Source organism: Hemicordylus capensis, chromosome 2 (assembly GCF_027244095.1).
Source record: "Hemicordylus capensis ecotype Gifberg chromosome 2, rHemCap1.1.pri, whole genome shotgun sequence".
Taxonomy (NCBI): Eukaryota; Metazoa; Chordata; class Lepidosauria; order Squamata; family Cordylidae; genus Hemicordylus; species Hemicordylus capensis.
Genome location: NC_069658.1, coordinates 110,311,478 through 110,328,337, shown reverse-complemented (window position 1 = coordinate 110,328,337; position 16,860 = coordinate 110,311,478). Strand labels below are relative to the sequence as shown.

The window sequence follows — 16,860 nt, the reverse complement described above, 5'->3', positions numbered from 1 at the left end:
CCATTGGAATTCCCTCTTTTCTGGTTGTTGCAAACAGCTTGCAAACTCCCTCTTTCCTCGCTTTTGGAAGCTTTAGGCTGTCCCTTGGAAACACCCTGATGGGAAGGATACATGCAACCCCAGAATGTAATAAGGAAATAAGGCTGCATCTGAGAAGACCTCTAATGGGTATGACACAAGCACTTTGAAATCCCCGCCCCAAGGTTCTTCGCAGAAAAAGCATGTGTCCCCCAACCACAGGTTTTCCAGGGAGCAGCTCTTTTTCTCCTCCATTAAACTAATGGATTAATAGGGGGAGGCTGCAAAGTTGAAGCCAAAAGTTGAAGCCAAGTCAGCAGTCTTGGGGCCAAGACCAGGAAACAAGCTGTGAGTCAGAGTTGAAGCCAAGGGTCAAAGCTGAATAGACAAACCAAAACCAGGTGCAAAAGACAAGCTGAAAGTTAGAGCCAAAATCAAGAGGCCAGGACAGAAGTAATCAAGACGAAGTAGACATTGAAACTGAGGCAAAGCCTGAGCCCCAGGTGGAAGACTGTATATCCTTCCTGTCCTGGAAGGAGCCAATGAACTACAAGGCTGGGCTGGGTCAGTCTAGGGCAGTGATTCTCAACGTTGGGTCCTCAGATGTTATTGGACTTCAACTCCCATAATCCCCAGTCAAAGGCCACTGGGCCTGGGGATTATGGGAGTTGAAGTCCAATAACATCTGGAGACCCAACACTGGGAATCTCTGGTCTAGGGCAAGGCCACACAATGCTGGCCCTCCTGCAGATGTTGGACTACAGCTCACATCATGCTTGACTATTGGGCACTGTGGCTGGAGATGTTGGGAGCTGTAGTCTAAAACAGTTGAAATTGTGCAGCCCTGGTCTATGGTCTGAGAATTGTGTGTCTGCCAAGGCTGCTCTCATTGCTGGCTGCCACCATAGGCAGTCGTATGCAGGTTCTTTGAGTCCCAGTCTGAAATACAGGCAAATGCTGACATACAAGGCCAAAGAGTCCTCAGCAAAGGGGACTTCATCTGGGGTTTCCAAGGGGGAAGTGTGAAATGTTTGATAGCCAGACAACCAGGCAGGGGTGTATCTAGGGTGGGGCAGGCAGGGCACATGCCCCAGGTGCCACTTGAAGGGGGCGCCATTTTTAAAAATTTAAAAATTTTAAAAAATGGCTGCCAAAAACAAAATGGCCACCACACGTGCTCAAATGGCTTCTGCAAGGCCCTAGGTCATGTCAGGCCTCGTAGAGGCCATTTGAGCATGCGTGGCAGCCATTTTGGTTTTGGCAGTCTTTTTTTTTTTTTTTAATTTTTTAATGGCCACTGCACATGGTCAAATGGTCCCTGTGAGGCCCTAGGCCTTACGAGGCCTCGCAGAGGCCATTTGAGCATGTGTGGCAGCCTCCAAAATGGTCACCACACCAATCTTTGCAGGCCCAAACAGGCCCCAAAATCAGCTTGGGATGGGCTGCAGCAGTGAATTAAGAGGCCGGCGGAGGGAGGGGGAACCTTTGCAGACCCCCCCCCGCCACGGCCCCCCGAAGGGGCTACAGGTAAAAAATAAATTTAAATTTAATATAATATAAGTCACTGTATACATATTCAGTTTGGCACTATGTACAGAGAAGCAGGGCTTGTGAATACTGAGCTGAAGCTTATGAGCTAGGATTGTATTCATTTGCTCTTACTTTGCTTTTTGTGATAGGTGAGTTAAATGTGATGTCTTAATAATATGGCTATTAATGGTGTGTTTGTCTTTGAATCAGTGTAAAATCCTTAGTATTAAGGCCCACTGGGAGTTTCTTGCTCTCTTCCTCTCATTTTAACTGTCTTTCTGAAATACTAGAATATATTCCAAGCAGTTACACAGTTTATTCTGTATATCCTTTAATTATTTTCAGAGTATCTGGGAAAAATCAAATTCTCTATTTATTTTTCAAACTTATATAATAGTGATGCTACAATGCATAGTAGAGACTTAGACAGGCACTTCTATTTAGTTTCCCAAGTACACCTCCACATAGTATTTGGGTATTTCATGAACCCCAGCATCCTGAAATTTGTAGTTTTCCAGCATTTTTTGGTCTGGCTACGTCCACTGCTATATAGTTTTTGAAATATTAAACAATTAACGAGCTTGACTTGTATTTTTGAGCTGATGTTATGGTAAAGTTAACTGAAAGATGGGTGTCAGATATTTGGACAGGGTGCACAAGTTCAGTGCTTGCCCTAGGCACTGTTTTCCCTAGATACACCTCTGCAACCAGGGGTTTTACAAGCCATTTGGTTCCCTGACTGTCAAAGGCTGGTTTCACTGGCAGCTTCTCCTGGGGCAGCGGTCTGTGTGTGTGAAGTCTTTTGATAGGCCCTTCTGGATCCCCCACTGAAAACCACAAGAAACAAAATTAAGTGGGGGGGGGGATTGTTTAAGGATGAAATTCATCATTAAACAAATGTGATTTTAACAAATGAATAATTAAATGAATAACCTTTTAAATAAAAGCAAATGGAATCACAAAACATTTTTTCTTGCACACTCATAGGCAGCATGCTTGTTGAACTTCTCCTGTCATGCCACATCCATGTCAAGTAAATATCGGAGAACTGCAGGTTGATCTCATGGAGTGATAGATTATACATGTCCACACATCCCAAGGGACATGCCAGTTATCCCAGCTAACCTTACGCAAGCAGTCAGCAGGGGAAAATAAATATGAGATTACAGAAATGCAAATGTACTTTAAGCAGTATGAACCAAATCTGCATAAAATGTAGTCAAGAAAACTTTTTTGTGTAGAAACATAATCTATACAGCTTGAGGCATAGAAATCTGATGGACCACCTGTTCCTAAATTAATCTACCCATGCATGCACATGTGCAGGAGTAGCATCTTTGCTTCTGAAACACAGGTGCTTGCGTAGGGTTAAGGATTGTTGCTGATCTTGCCTTCACTTGGAAGTACTTTGAGCAACATGCAAATTATGTATCTGATGGTTGTGTGACCCTCAGGGACATCGCTGTGCATTGCTCAGAGTGCTTCTAGGGGAAGGGGAGATTGATAAAAATGCCCCCTACGCAAGCCCCCATTCTTCAGAAGTGGGGATGCTACCACTGTGCACATGCTTTCTTTGCTTGCATTGGCACCGCCCCAGCAGCTTGCCCATTGGCTCTCTAGCAAGGGCTTTCTGTTTGCGGTCTGCTCTCCCTTTCTGCTTGGCAACATTTGAATGTGTGTTGACTCGACTGCTGATTGGGTTGGTGTGAGATGAGTTCAGCAAACAGAAAAAAACAAAGCAGACAACCTATTCCAAGACTAAGTGAGAAAAAGAAAAACACAGAGAGAAAAACAGAGGGGAGGGAGAGAGGAGGGGAAGGAGGGAGGGAGGGAGGGGTGACCCTTTCACGAGGCAAGATGCAATCCAATTTTGTAATGTTACATTTGTTTCTGAGAAAATTCCTGATAGTTTCTGCTTTAAAAGACTTTTTGCCAGAAATATGTGTTTCTGGGGTTGTTTTTACAGCTGGTTAGAGACGTACTTCTGGTTTAAAAAAAATTAATTGAGGTCATTCACACAACTGGGCAGGGCAGGCGGTGGGGGTGGGGGGAGGCTGGTTAAACTTGCCTTCCCCCCAGACAAGTGTTCTTCCATTGTTTGGAGCACAGATTGCACTCCCAGACGCTCTGTGCTGCATGCCTGAGCACAGAGCTCCAGAGGCTGGGACTACATATTCCGGCCTCCAGAAATCCCACAATGCACTGTGTGACATGCACTGGGGCTAAAGATAGCCCCAGCAAACACACGATCCCGGAGCCCAGGTTAAGGGCTTGCTCAATCCCTTAACCCTGGCTAAGAGCTGGGTTTAAAAGCAGGGCTAGGCGGCGCTGCCCCACCAAGATTGGGTGTGATTCCAGTGGCCTGATCCCCTGGTGGCTGGATCCCACAGCCTAGCCCAGGCTGGGCTTCCCTAGCCTGCGTTAGGGTGCACATGAGAATAGCCTCAATGTATTTTGGGGGGTGGCGGCAGGGTATGAGAATTCATGAAGATTTCATCCCTAAAAAAGCATTTTTCAATATAATAGCCCTATTCAGATTTTTCATTGTACAGTACTTTCATACATGTTTCTGTACATGTGTTAGTGTGCCCTTGTGTTCATTTTAAAAGTCAGCCTGGGTACAGGCCCTCTCAAAAGCAGTGTGTACAGATGCAGAAAGTATGCTACTGTCATGTGCTGAATATGTGTGAATAACTTCACAGATCTGTATTGTGTACACTATGTACAGATTGTATGTGCATTGAATATAATGTGTGAACAGGCGCACATTATAAGGAAATTGAATATGCCAAATTGTCTGAGAGAGACATGAATAACTTCTTGAGGTTACAACTAATATTCAAAGGACTTCTCTTCCTCTATGAATTTGTCTAATCCTCTTTTAAAACCATCTAAACTATGATAAGGAGGGTGTGTGTGTGTGTGTGTGTGTGTGTGTGTGTGTGTGTGTGTGTGTGTGTGTGTGTGTGTGTGAGCAAGGGAACTTTTATGTTCTTTCAGGCAGGTGTTTTATCAGAGTTTGAAAGACAACTTGAATAGTTCCTCTCTTTTTCTTACTTCCATTCTGTCCTATATTTTAGAGCTGTTCTGTTATGTTGCAAGTATTACAGTACAAAAATTCACCTTAAGATGCCACAAGATACTTTTTTGTTGTTTCTGCATTGTGATGAGGAAGGACTGTCACTCAGAGGAACAGCATTTTCTGTGCATGCAGAAGGTCCTGGGTTCAACTCCCAGCATCTCCAAGTAGAGTTGGTAAAGGCTCCTGTCTGAAACCTTGGAGAGCCACTGCCAGTCAGTGTCAACAGTCCTGAGCTAGACAGACCAAAGGTCTGACTCAGTATATGGCAGCTTCCTATGTTCCTATAGATAGTCAGCATGTCCCTATTGTTATCAATGAAATGTTGGAAGGTATGGCACACAGGTAGCTGCCTTTTACTGAGTCAGACCATTGCTCCATCCAATTTAGCACTCTCACTAACTGGCAACAGCTCTCCAGGGTTTCAGGCTTTTCTTTCTCAGCCCTGGCTGGAGACTAGGGGGACTGTGATATGTGTGTGTGTGTGTGTGTGTGTGTGTGTGTGTGTGTGTGTGTGAGAGAGAGAGAGAGAGAGAGAGGGGGGGGGGGCGGGGAACCTAGATGGATTTCACTTTCTTTAAACTAGAGATATTTCTGCTTCTTAATTGAGAGAGAGAGAAAACGCTACATCTTAGAAGTTGTGGTGACTTTAATCTGCTAGCAATAACAAAAGGCTATTGCAGAAACCCAACAACACAGCAGTGACAGGGCCAGTAAATTTTTTCCTGGATTTCGCCATCTCGGGTTGGAGTGGGGTTCCATGTTTGAATATTCCAGTACAAACAAAAGCAGATGCTCCTGTCAGAAATATAATGTGTCAGGAAGAAAGCTGGACTGAACTTCTCTCCACCATTTAAGGGGCAGAGTCCAGGAAAAGGCTTGCCATCTAATTTGTTGAGGTAGAACTGGGGGAGGGGAGGTATCAGATTGTCTTTAGCCTCAGGCAGCATACTGGCTTGAGATACCTCTGAAATTGCTTTTGCAAAATCATGTGGGAAACAGTAAAAATGTTGGCATGGCAGACTGAAGGTACTCAATCTGAGGGTTCAAGATGGGAAAGTAAATGTCTTTACCCTGGGTTACTTCTCTGTCCGGCATCAGTGAGAAACGGATCCTTTTATGACCAGTGAGGATTCCACCTACAGGCATGAGTGTTTGGATGAGAAACTCAGTCAGCGGAACATATCTGTGGTTAGGTGTGGTGAGGGTCTTTTTTTGTTTTCTTCTTCCATCTCTGTAGATGTGGCATAAGTCTTGTGCTTTCACTCTGCACTACCCTGGTAGGATTATTCTAATTCCTGATTTCCTTTGGTTTTCATGCCAATCTGTTCTTGAGTCTGTAAGGGGTTGCTTATTGTTTGCTAGAGCTGGAGATCACCTGTCCACACAGCACAGCCTATATGGCTCCACAATATTTATCTAGGTTCATAAATGTCAGTAGTGAGAAAAGCACAATCTTCAAATGGAGTCTTAAATGCAACGATAATAGGGAATATGAATCCACGTATTGAAGGCACTAAGATTCCCGATATGTTTTGATAGCAAACTTATCTGCGTGGGTGAACAAATATCAAACTACTTTTCTCCCAGACAAGCCTATTCAGAAGCATATTTTAGTGGCATCTGATTTCCACTTAATAATGGACAATCAGGGTCTCCATAAAGCAAATATAAGTCTGATAAACAACAGTGATAAGAAAAAAGAAAAAGAAAAGGTCTTTTGATTGTTAGCCCTTGTCTTGAGAAGCGTGTCATGCTTCAAACCAATTTAATGCCTGTTCTTGCACTCAAATATAATGCAGCTGAAAGCTGAGGAATTTAAAGGCCTTGTTCCTTTCTAATTACTTTCACTTGGTTTGCTAAATCTTGGGTGATTATCCAATCATATCTGAAATGAGAAAATGATGGGAATAGAATTTCCATCTTTTGTTCTGCTTATAAACATAAGTAGAACTATCAAGTGTGTGTGTATATATGTGTGTGTGTATAAAAAACTATAGACAGGCTTTGTATAACTAGGAAAGCAAAAACATTGCTCCTGGGAACAACTTGTCATGTCAGATGGCAATTTAAGTGTCTCACCTGAAACAATGTATGGTTCAGAACATATATTTTTAAAAGGATGATTCTGCAGAAACAAACCAAGCAGATAATTTTCTGGTGTTTGCCATATCTTTAAATTCACTCCAAGTGCATTGGAAATTCCTGATGGCCAAGTGAATGTATCACTCAGTAGATGTAGTTTATTATGGGGCATATTTATAACTTTCTTCTAAATGATAGGCTAGAGTTGCTGGTAGGGGACATAGATTTTACTTTATATGGCAAGACAGACAGGCCATGTTGCTTCTCCCATGAGAGGTGTGTGCGCAGCAGCAGTGCTGGTGCATGAGCGATAGCTGAGCTCATGTCCTTGCTAAGCCATTACACCTGTTCTTTTATCTTCTGCTTGAAAGTACAACAGTTCTACCTGCCTCTGTTTAGCCAGGAATCAGAAACAGGGTAGAGTTCTACCACGTTGTGAGTATTGTGCTGGCCCATTCCTTCCTGCCTCTCCTTTATTGGGAAATACAAGAAGGGTGCATCAATGACTCTATTGTTCAGTATATTTGAAGAGTTATAGATGCCAGAGTTTCAGATGCCATGTTTAGATGTGGACAATATACTGGGTACTTCAAACACTTGTTAGTCTACAAATAGTGAACATGTTGTTTTCTAAAAGACTAAAGCAAGTAGGGATTTTAATTTTTTAATACAAAGATTTAAAAAGATATATTTAAAAGGGTATGCAATTTAAGGTTGCTTACATTAAAAAATTCTAATCTGCTATATCTCTTGCATTTGAGGGCCAATTTTGCCAAATTTAGCACTTATTATTTCATGTCTGCCAAATTTCAAGCCAACTGGATGTCTGGTGTGGACAAAATGCAAAATGTTCAGGGAATTAACACAAGAAACATGCCATTTCCTCAGCCCTCACCTTAAGGATGGAAGTACAAGTGCCTTTATAACAGAGAACTTTGTCAAGTTTGGGCATATGCAGAATTCATTTACACTGCTAGATTGCATTTCTGAGTTTCTGGGGAAAGGGACAATTTGGAACAGAGAAGTAATAGGTAGATATGGCGTTCAACCTTTTCCTTGTCCTCCCTTTCACTTTCCCCTCCAAGTCACCTTTCCTACAGGTCAAGATTTGCTCTTACCCTTCAAATAAGAAGAAGTGGGCCATTAGGTTTTTATTGCACAGATTTGCATGCAACATTTAAAGTTAATCTCTACCATGTTTGATACCTAATACTTTGTGTTCCATTCTTCACTTTGTGGGGGACTGAATTATATGCATGTTCAACTATAAATGTACATGGACTGCATAAGATATGAAGTATGCCCATATATCCTTTCCCACTTGTTCTTAAAATACATGTGAGAGTGGACCCTTTCCTTCCATTGCTTGCATGTATTTTGAAAGAGCAAACTTAGTTTGTATGTGTTTGGATCAGCCTTTCTAAGGAACAGGCTTCTAATATAATGTGAAATTCAAAATACCCTTTATTTTTTATTTCACTCTTTGTTAGCCCCCTTCCCCCACTTCCTCAACAGAATGCAATTACACATACTTGTGATGCTTATAAAGGGAACAAATCACCTTTACACTGTCAAATAAAAAGCATGGATAAACTGCTGGCAAGCTGAAGTTGCAAAAGAACCTTTTAAAAGCTAAATATAAATACAGGGTAAATACAGCCTTGAAATCGTTGTTGGATAGGTGACTCTTTTTAAAACAGTTAATTTCAATAGCATTTATCACCAGTTGCAGCAATACCTATACTAAGAATATGTATAAGGCGAATGTGGCGATCTTTGACCTCAGAAATATGCATACACAATGGCAGTATAACTAGTTAGCAATGAAGAACAGACAGGGTTCATGGTCACAATATAAGAAATATCTGAGTCCTAGAGCTATAGAAGTGTGAGGGAGAAAAAAGTGAGATCAAGAACTCACTTTGAAACTTCTTTTGTATTTTTTTATTTTTATCCTACCCACTATGCCTTAGACAAACTCCAAAGCAGTAAGTATCCTTACATGGTGGATTTTGCACTTTATTACTTCCCCAAGTGGGAAAATGTTCCAAAGCAACTTAACAATGTCAATTTCTTTAGGGGGAGATCATATTGAAAACTTACATTTTCAGAGTGTTGTACAGGTTGACCAGATAGCAAGCAAGCAGTCAGTGCAGCATCAAACCCATGGCAGAAGCAAACCCCCTGGAGCCCCAGGCTCCAAAAACCAGAAGAACTTTTTCAGGCCAAATAGAAATCTGCTTCCGAGTCCTTTCCAAGTCTATTAGTCCCCATTTGGGGTGGTCCAAGACATTTTTCTGCCGGAGGAAAAGGACTATATGGCATCTCCCCATCATATCAGCATTCTTAGACCATGCTGTTGAGGTAGTGAGAGCAACTAGGGATGTGCAGAATGTTTTGACCGTGAAACATTTCAATTAGAAATGGGCCGTTTTGAGTGTTTCAAGCTCAAACTAGAACACCCTTTAAATAAAGGGCCTATTTCGAGCTTGGAGCAGAACAACCCTGTTGTGACTGAAACGTTTTGACATTTCAAGCACCATTTTGGAGGCCTGTTTTCCCCTTGCTGATTGGTTTTCTGGCACTGGCTTCCGATTGGCTTGAGATCTCTTTGCTTCTTGGTTGGCTTGTCGTCATTTGTATCAAGTGCTGGGCAACTGTGCCCCCATTGGCTTGGGGAAGGGAGGAGGGGGGGGACACAAAAGGAGGGAATTTCAAAATGTATTAAAAGAGACTATGAGGCAGAGAGAACCCTTATACTGTGCCTCTCTTGAAGAATAGGAGAGGAGGAAGTAAGGTTAGATTTTGTGGTTTTCTTTTCTCAGCACGGAGTATAATATACTGTGCTATTGCTGCTGTAACTATCTGGTTTTGCTGGATCTCAGATTGACAAAGGCAGTCACTTTGTCACCTGCCTTCCTTGAGTTGTGGTTTGTTTCTTTTGTTTGTGAGATAGTGCTGTGACAAGAAATGGACAGTGGCAGCTCTCTCTCTCTCTCTCTCTCTCTCTCTCTCTCTCTCTAATATTTCTTGGTGATTGCTGTGATGAGCTCCATGTCTGGCCTTGAGACTAACTTGTTCTTCAGTCACTGCTCTGGCCAGCTCTGCAATGTGCATTGCAAGGTATACTCAGTTAAAATGTGGCTGAAGTTGCTCTAGTTGAGCTTATGGCTGTGCTTGCTGCTAAGTAAGGGTACTGCTGTGGCAGCTATTGCAATGCTGGGAAGTAACATAAGGAGTCATAATTGTGTGTGAGAAAGCAATGTGTGCCAATGATTTTACTGAAGCTCAGGGCAGCATTGGCTGGCAGGGGTCAGTGATTCTTTTTGGGCTATTATTGGACTGTGTTTGAAATATGTGTTCTGTGTTGGGAAGGACAGATTGCCTTTTACTGTGTGATTGCCGTGTTTTTCAAGACAGGTTTGCAAAATGCATTGCAAATTGCAATGCAAAGCTCTTCTGGCCATAGGGAACAATGGAGAAATTGCAACACCCCATTGTCCCCCATAGGTAGCTCCTAGGGACAGAAAAGTGGGTTGTGTGGTAGGGCATGATGGATGCTACCTACCACCCAACCCACAAAAGAAATGGGCAGGTGGGTGATTTTTAACAAAAAATTTAACCTTTCCCCTATGGATCCTATGAGGGTTTGGGGAAAAGGTTAAAAAATTGTTAAAAATCACCTACTTGCTCATTTCTTTTGTGGGTTGTAGCACCCATCATGGCCTACTACCCAACTCACTTTGGTGTCCCTAGGATCTATCCATGGGAATAATGGGGTATTTCAAGTTTCTCCATTGTTCCCTATGGCCAAAACACAATGGTGTGCATGGGCTGATTTTTGCAATTCGGTTCAAATTTGAACTGAACCACCAGTCCATGAACTGGTTCAGTCAAATCGACCAGCCAATCCAGTTCATTCGATTGAATCAGTTTGGCAGTTCAAGGGGCGATGCTTGTAAAGGGGAAACCGATGAGGATTCCCCTTTACAAGCAAAGAGGAATTCTGGCTTTAAAAGGCTTCTAAAGGGTGACCAGAAGGTGGAGGGGGCAGTGAGAGAGCACCCTTAAAAGTAGAGGTAAGGTGCAGCACTTGCAGCCTGCCTGTGCGACAGCAGAGCCGTTCTGAAACTGACCTGGCCTCCATGGATGCCTGGAGGTCATTTGCATGACCTCCGTGCATGTGCAGAGACCATTTGCATAACTACTCAATGATAATCCTAGAAGATAATGATAATCCTAGAGCCACTGCAATTCATGCTGCCCTGCATCTTCTTTCCCACTGTTAGTATTCCACAGTATTTTATTAAAGTTACATCTTAGGAAAGACTCCATGGGTAGCATACTGGCTAAGAGATGGAGTTGTGAACCAGGAAGTCCTCACTTCACATCGTACCTCACCCAAGAATTCAAGAGGTGGGCTAAGGGAAGCCACTTTTCTTCGGCTTCAGTCCTGCATCTGCAATCTGGGGACAGTTATTCTGACCTACAATGTTGTAAGATTTATGGAGATAATGTACATGAAGTGGTTTGAATCCTTTAAAGAGATAAATAAAGGCTTTATTATTACTACTAAATGCTGAGATTAGTCTCCCCTAGACTTTTAAATAGGTGGATGTCTTTTATATTATTTCCTGCTCTTACCCATGAACCTGTTTTGATTATGCTGGCCCTTTCTTCCCAGTTATGGTTTTCTCTTATTTGTGCTTGTATTTCAGTTGCGCTCAAGTACAGAACTTGACCAAGACATTCTCAATGACTGTCTCACTATTCAGCCTCTCCAACCACCTGCATCTCCACTTAATGCTTCGGATACCACAGTCAGACGATCACCGGGTCCTGTGCATGATGTTTACACAGGTATAGCAGAAAATCTGGGAACTATATTACATATGAGAGGAAACATAATTATAAGCCTTAGTCCAACCTATGACTCCCTAAATTATTTAATTGCCAATAAGAGCGAAAGAATGGCAGGTAAAAACAAATTTTAATCTGGATGAGTATTTCAGGGTATTAGAATCAGTGTTCCCTCTAACAGGGATTCCCAGATGTTGTTGACTACAACTCCCAGAATTCCCAGCTGTAATGGCTTTGGCTTGAGGACTATTGAAGTTGTAGTCAACAACATCTGGAAATCCCTATTAGAGGGAACACTGATTAGAATCCTTCCAAAGTTAAGCACTTTAAAATCTTGATTTCATAGGAAGAGAGTTAAACACAGGTTTCTTTAGGGTTGTAGCTTGGTGGTATTGGGCTGTAGGTTAGGGCTGTAACTCAATGGCAGAGCATCTCTTTTGCATGCAGAAGGCACCAGGTTCAATCCCTCACATCTCCAGTTAGGGCTGAGAGAGAGTTCTGCCTGAAATCTTGGACAGCCACTGCCCGTCATTGTAGATCATACTGAACTACATGGACCAATGGTCTGATTCAATATAAGGCAGCTTCCTATGTTCCTGTGTTCTCAATAAAAACAAATGAAGGGGGTTCACTCAGTGCTGAGCTTTGGCTGGATTATGCCCCCAAGACGATCTCTAGTTTATGCATGGCTTAGGTTCACTCCCACCCCGCATGATGAATCAATATAGTTCTAGCCCTACCAGAACTAGAAGAGTTTCTGTTGCTATGCCCCCTGTAAGTGCAAAGCCCTGGGAACTGCCCCTTAATCCACCCACTTCAGACAGCTCTATGTGCCCTATCTTTTTCCAGACCACTGCAATGAGGCAGATCCTTCATTTTGGACCTGAAAAGCTCTTGCATACTTCGGGTGTGTATAAAATAGAATATTCCTGGAAAGCATCCCTGGAAGCTTGTCATGCCACTGGTCTCTCCATGGCTGTTTTGCCTCTCCCTCTCGCCTCCTCCCAGGCAGGTCCTCAGAGTTTTTGAGAGGAGGAAGTTTGGTTAACCCAAGCCCTCCTCCTCCAGGCTCCTTGGGGTCACTGTGGCAGTCTCTCTCCGGGGGCCTCCACCACTCATCTTCCAACTGCCTCTCATCACTGGCCGAGCCTGCCTTAAATCTCTCCTGACAACTGATGCATCCCACACCCCCGCTAATTAGACCTCCGCCCTGCCATATCAGGCTGCTCTCACCCGTATCCCCATCAGCTGTGCCTCTGTCTGCTGCTGCCTCCTCCCTCACTCACTACGCCCTTCCCCCAGCCCCTCTAGCCCGGCTCCTTGGTCTTGCAGCGTCTCGGCTGGCCACTCGTCAGGCTGCCCTGCCTGGCTGCCCACCCCGCCTGCGGTCTCTCTGGCCTTGGCTCCTGAATGAACGTTGGATCCAGTAAGGCCGGCAGGGGCCCCTGCCAGCCAAAGCTAAAAGAGTTCAGCATGTCTAAATATATTTGTATTTCATTTCAAATATTCTTAGGAAATCACTTAGGGAGATTTCAGTAAGAAGGGGTATGTTCGGAACCATTAAGGGCAGTTTGAGTCCAAAACTAAGTTGAACTGAACCACCCAGTCCGTGAGTCGGTTTGTTTGAACCAATGGCCATCCAGTCCAAGCGGTTGAACTGGTTGGGTGCTTGTAAAGGGGAATCTGGTAAGGATTCCCCTTTACAAGCAAGGGGGGTTGAAAAGGGGCAGGGAGGGGTCGGGCGGGTGGTTACCTTATGCACCACCACAGGGTTCCTTGGTGTCCGGCTGGTGGTGGCTCCCCTAGGCCCTTCCGTCTCTCATCCCCACATCAGCCAGGCCAGGGTGGGGGGCTCAGTTCAGACCTCTGTGCAAGGACAGAGGCCATTAGATTGACCTCCAAAAATGCATGGAGGCCATCTGTGTCACCATGCAAATTTAGTGCATGGTGACATGCATGGAGGACACCCTAATGGCTTCTGCACTTGTGTGAAGGCCCATACTGGACCCTGCTGGCCTGGACTAATGGGGGAAAGTGCTGGCAGGGCCTAGGGGAGCTGCCACCGGCCTGCCACCACCACAGAGAAGCTGCACGCTGCAGCAGTGCATAAGGTAACATCTCACCTGCCTGCCCTTTTTCAACCTCCTCACTGATGCTTGTTAAAGGGGAATCCTTCCTGGATTTCCTCTTAAAGGTAAAGTGTGCCGTCAAGTAGGTTTCAACTTGTGGCACCCACAAAGCCCTGTGGTTTTCTTTGGTAGATTACAGGAGAGGTTTACCATTGCCTCCTGCCACACAGTATGAGATGATGCCTTTCAGCATCTTCCTATATCACTGCTGCCCAATATAGTACTAGGAAGGATTCAAACCAGCAACCTTCTGCTTGTCAGTCAAGCATTTCCCCGCTGAGCCACTTAAGGTGTCGGATTTCCCCGTACAACATCTGAACTGGTTGAACTGGGCCGAACCAGTTGGATCCAAACCAGTCCCAGTTCGGCTCAGACTCGAACTGGGCCCCCTTTTTGCAGGGCCGGTCCGGTTTGAGCTCAAACCAGTCAGACCAATCTGGATTGACTCAATCCTGGCTCGAACTTGCACACCCCTATTGGTAACTACTTCTCGGGGTTGTAAATGAAGATACACTTCATTTGTTCATTAAATTAAAAAGGAGGATAAAAACAATGAAAGAATAGGCCTAAAGATATTATTTAGCTCATGGGGTAGTGGTAGGGAATAAAAACTACATGGGGTGATTTTTAAGGCTATTGTTTTGATAGATTTGAAAAGATATTTGTCATATCTAATGGATCCAAATAAAGCAGTTCTAAATTAATTCAAAACAGGCGACACAGCTGTTTTTGTGGCAGGCTTCTAAAAAATGTTGCTGGCTAGAACAGTTGCAGAATTTTGTAGGTTTTGTTTTTAGAGGAAAGTCAAGGCCAGACCCAGCAGGATGAAGCACATTGACCGGTTTATAATGGGGCCATGCTAAGGGTTGATGGGGGCTACCATTGGCTCCCAGGCCTTAAAGTGAAAAGCACTGCCCTAGACTATCTGCTTGGTTTTCTGAGGAGCATGACTCGCTTAGAGAGAATGCTATTGTTTTAGCCCCCAGACACCAGCCAGTGGGTGTCACTGAAGTACCAACCCCTGAGTTGGTCTGATCTTTTGGGTCTCTACCCCAAAGTCCCCTTAAGGGAACTCTCAATGAAGTCCAAAAGGTAACCCATCCCCTGTCCCCAGGCTATAAGTACCTGTCTCCAAGTCCCAACACCAGTTCCATTAAAAAGTTGTGACAGAAAGCAGCAAAACTAAATAGGTTTAGCATCGTACCCACAGCGACACTGGTGCAACGGCACTAGAACAAGCCATTTCCCTACCCTTCTTCCTTACTGAGCCATCTCCAAAAGCTGTCGCATCCTTGGCAATTGTGTGGGAGGTGGCAGAGGGGTCTTCAGAGAAGGAAAATTCTCAGAAACCATGCAGAAACATTTCTGCGGATTTCTGCATCTCATCTTGTGAATGTTTGTTTGGAGGCTCAGGGTGCTGCGGTGAAGAGGAGGCGGACACTAGTACTAGCGCCAGTATGGATGTTACCGTAAATATTTTTTGCTACTATGGAGAAGGTAAAAAACCAAAACCAAAGTCTAATGAGGAGTGCCAGGGGAGAGGGGATTCCTTCCCAGCTCTATCAATTGGTGGCTGCTGGCCATAGCCACAGCAAGGAATGAAACATCAGGGGTTTAGCTATAATTGAGCTGATGGGTTCAAAGAACCTGGGGGCCACAGCTCCTGAGCCACCCCCACCCCCACTCCACCCGTTCCTATTTTCTTCATTATCTCCTTTACTCTGAAAGGCTTCCAGGGAGAGGGGCGAACATGGACCCCCACTCCCCTAGCTACGCCCCTGTGGAGCAGTAAACATAAATAAGCAAAGTAAAGTTTTCAAAATTAGGACAAAGTTATATAATCAACATGCAATAATATAGATTCAAATAGTAATTTCAAATCTCCAAAACAGCTAGAATCTCCCCAAGTTTACAATAACAGAAAAATTTTGAAATATAGTGTGCAATAATCAGTATACCATACAGATAAGAGACCTGAATATTACTGATATATACAGTAGTGTATATAACTGGCCCTATCCACCCCCAGCACAGTACCCCCAGTGATTGTTGCTGTTGTCTGTCTTATGTTTCTTTATAGATTGTGAGCCCTTTGGGGACAGGGATCCATCTTATTTATTTATTATTTCTCTGTGTAAACCGCTCTGAGCCATTTTTGGAAGGACGGTAAATAATAGTGAGTTCTTGTCCAAACCACGAGCAGACTATTTGCCAGTAGAAGACTGTTGGCCAAATACATTTCAATCTAACCTGGTCTTCAGTGGCCTGATCTGTAGACTTCAGTTCAGTTTAGTGAAGTGTGTGCACCTACTCTGCTTTAAGTTTTCAGAAACCATAACTCCTCACAACTATGGTGATCCTAGTTAAAGAATTAACCAGGATTGCTGAGCCCCACAGTGCTGGTTGTGAGAACACAGATTTCCAGATAAATTCTGGTCAAATCACTGTGATTAAACACATTGAGTCAGGATAGATAACCAGGTGTAACCACAGCAGTTTGACCAAGTTTTTCAGCACTACAGGCCTCAGCAATCCTGGTTAACTCCTAAACCGGGATCACAGTGATTGTGAGAATGTAGCCTAAGTTTCATTATGTCAACAAAACCATGATCCGGGTCTCACGATCAGTGAGACCTGGTTCTGGAGAGTGCGTGGGGAGAGCGGGCCAAGCCCGCTTTCCCTGCACACAAGCAGGGAAGGAGCCCTGGGTGGCCAGATCGGCCGCCCACACAATTGCCAGCTCTGTGATGGAGCCAGTGAGGGCTGGGGGGAGCGAGGAGTGATCGGCCCCCAGAAGCTCCAGCATGCCCTGCACGGACGTGCAGGCATGCTGGTGAGACCCCTGGAGCCGGGAGGTGGCTCTTCGCCTCACCTCCGGGGGTCTCCTCGTAAGTAGCCATGGTGCGGCTACTCATGATTTTTAAAAAATGGGTTTGCGGAGTGCTTGCTCCACAAACCCGGTTTTAGGGGAGGGGTACTTGAGCGGGTTACCTGCTCTAGAACCACCGGGCTCACAGCCGAGCCTGGTGGTTCACACGATGGGACAAAATCGGGCTAGCAGAGGCTAGCCCAGTTTTCTGCAATCATGTGAATAGCCTCTATGACTATTACTTTCCTTCACATTTCCTGGATTTACTGCACTTAAGTAAGGGAGAGGGC

At 44.3% G+C, this 16,860-nt stretch overlaps 1 protein-coding gene across 3 annotated transcripts in view; it reads left to right on the top strand.

Moving 5' to 3' along the window:
- GLIS3 (GLIS family zinc finger 3) overlaps positions 1–16,860 on the top strand; it is a 274,079-nt gene that overhangs the window by 198,890 nt on the left and 58,329 nt on the right. For all 3 annotated transcript variants that reach the window (XM_053300408.1, XM_053300409.1, XM_053300407.1), the window contains exon 8: positions 11,431–11,572. In XM_053300408.1, coding sequence (XP_053156383.1) covers positions 11,431–11,572 — 142 coding nt within the window. The remainder of the gene's footprint in view (positions 1–11,430; positions 11,573–16,860) is intronic.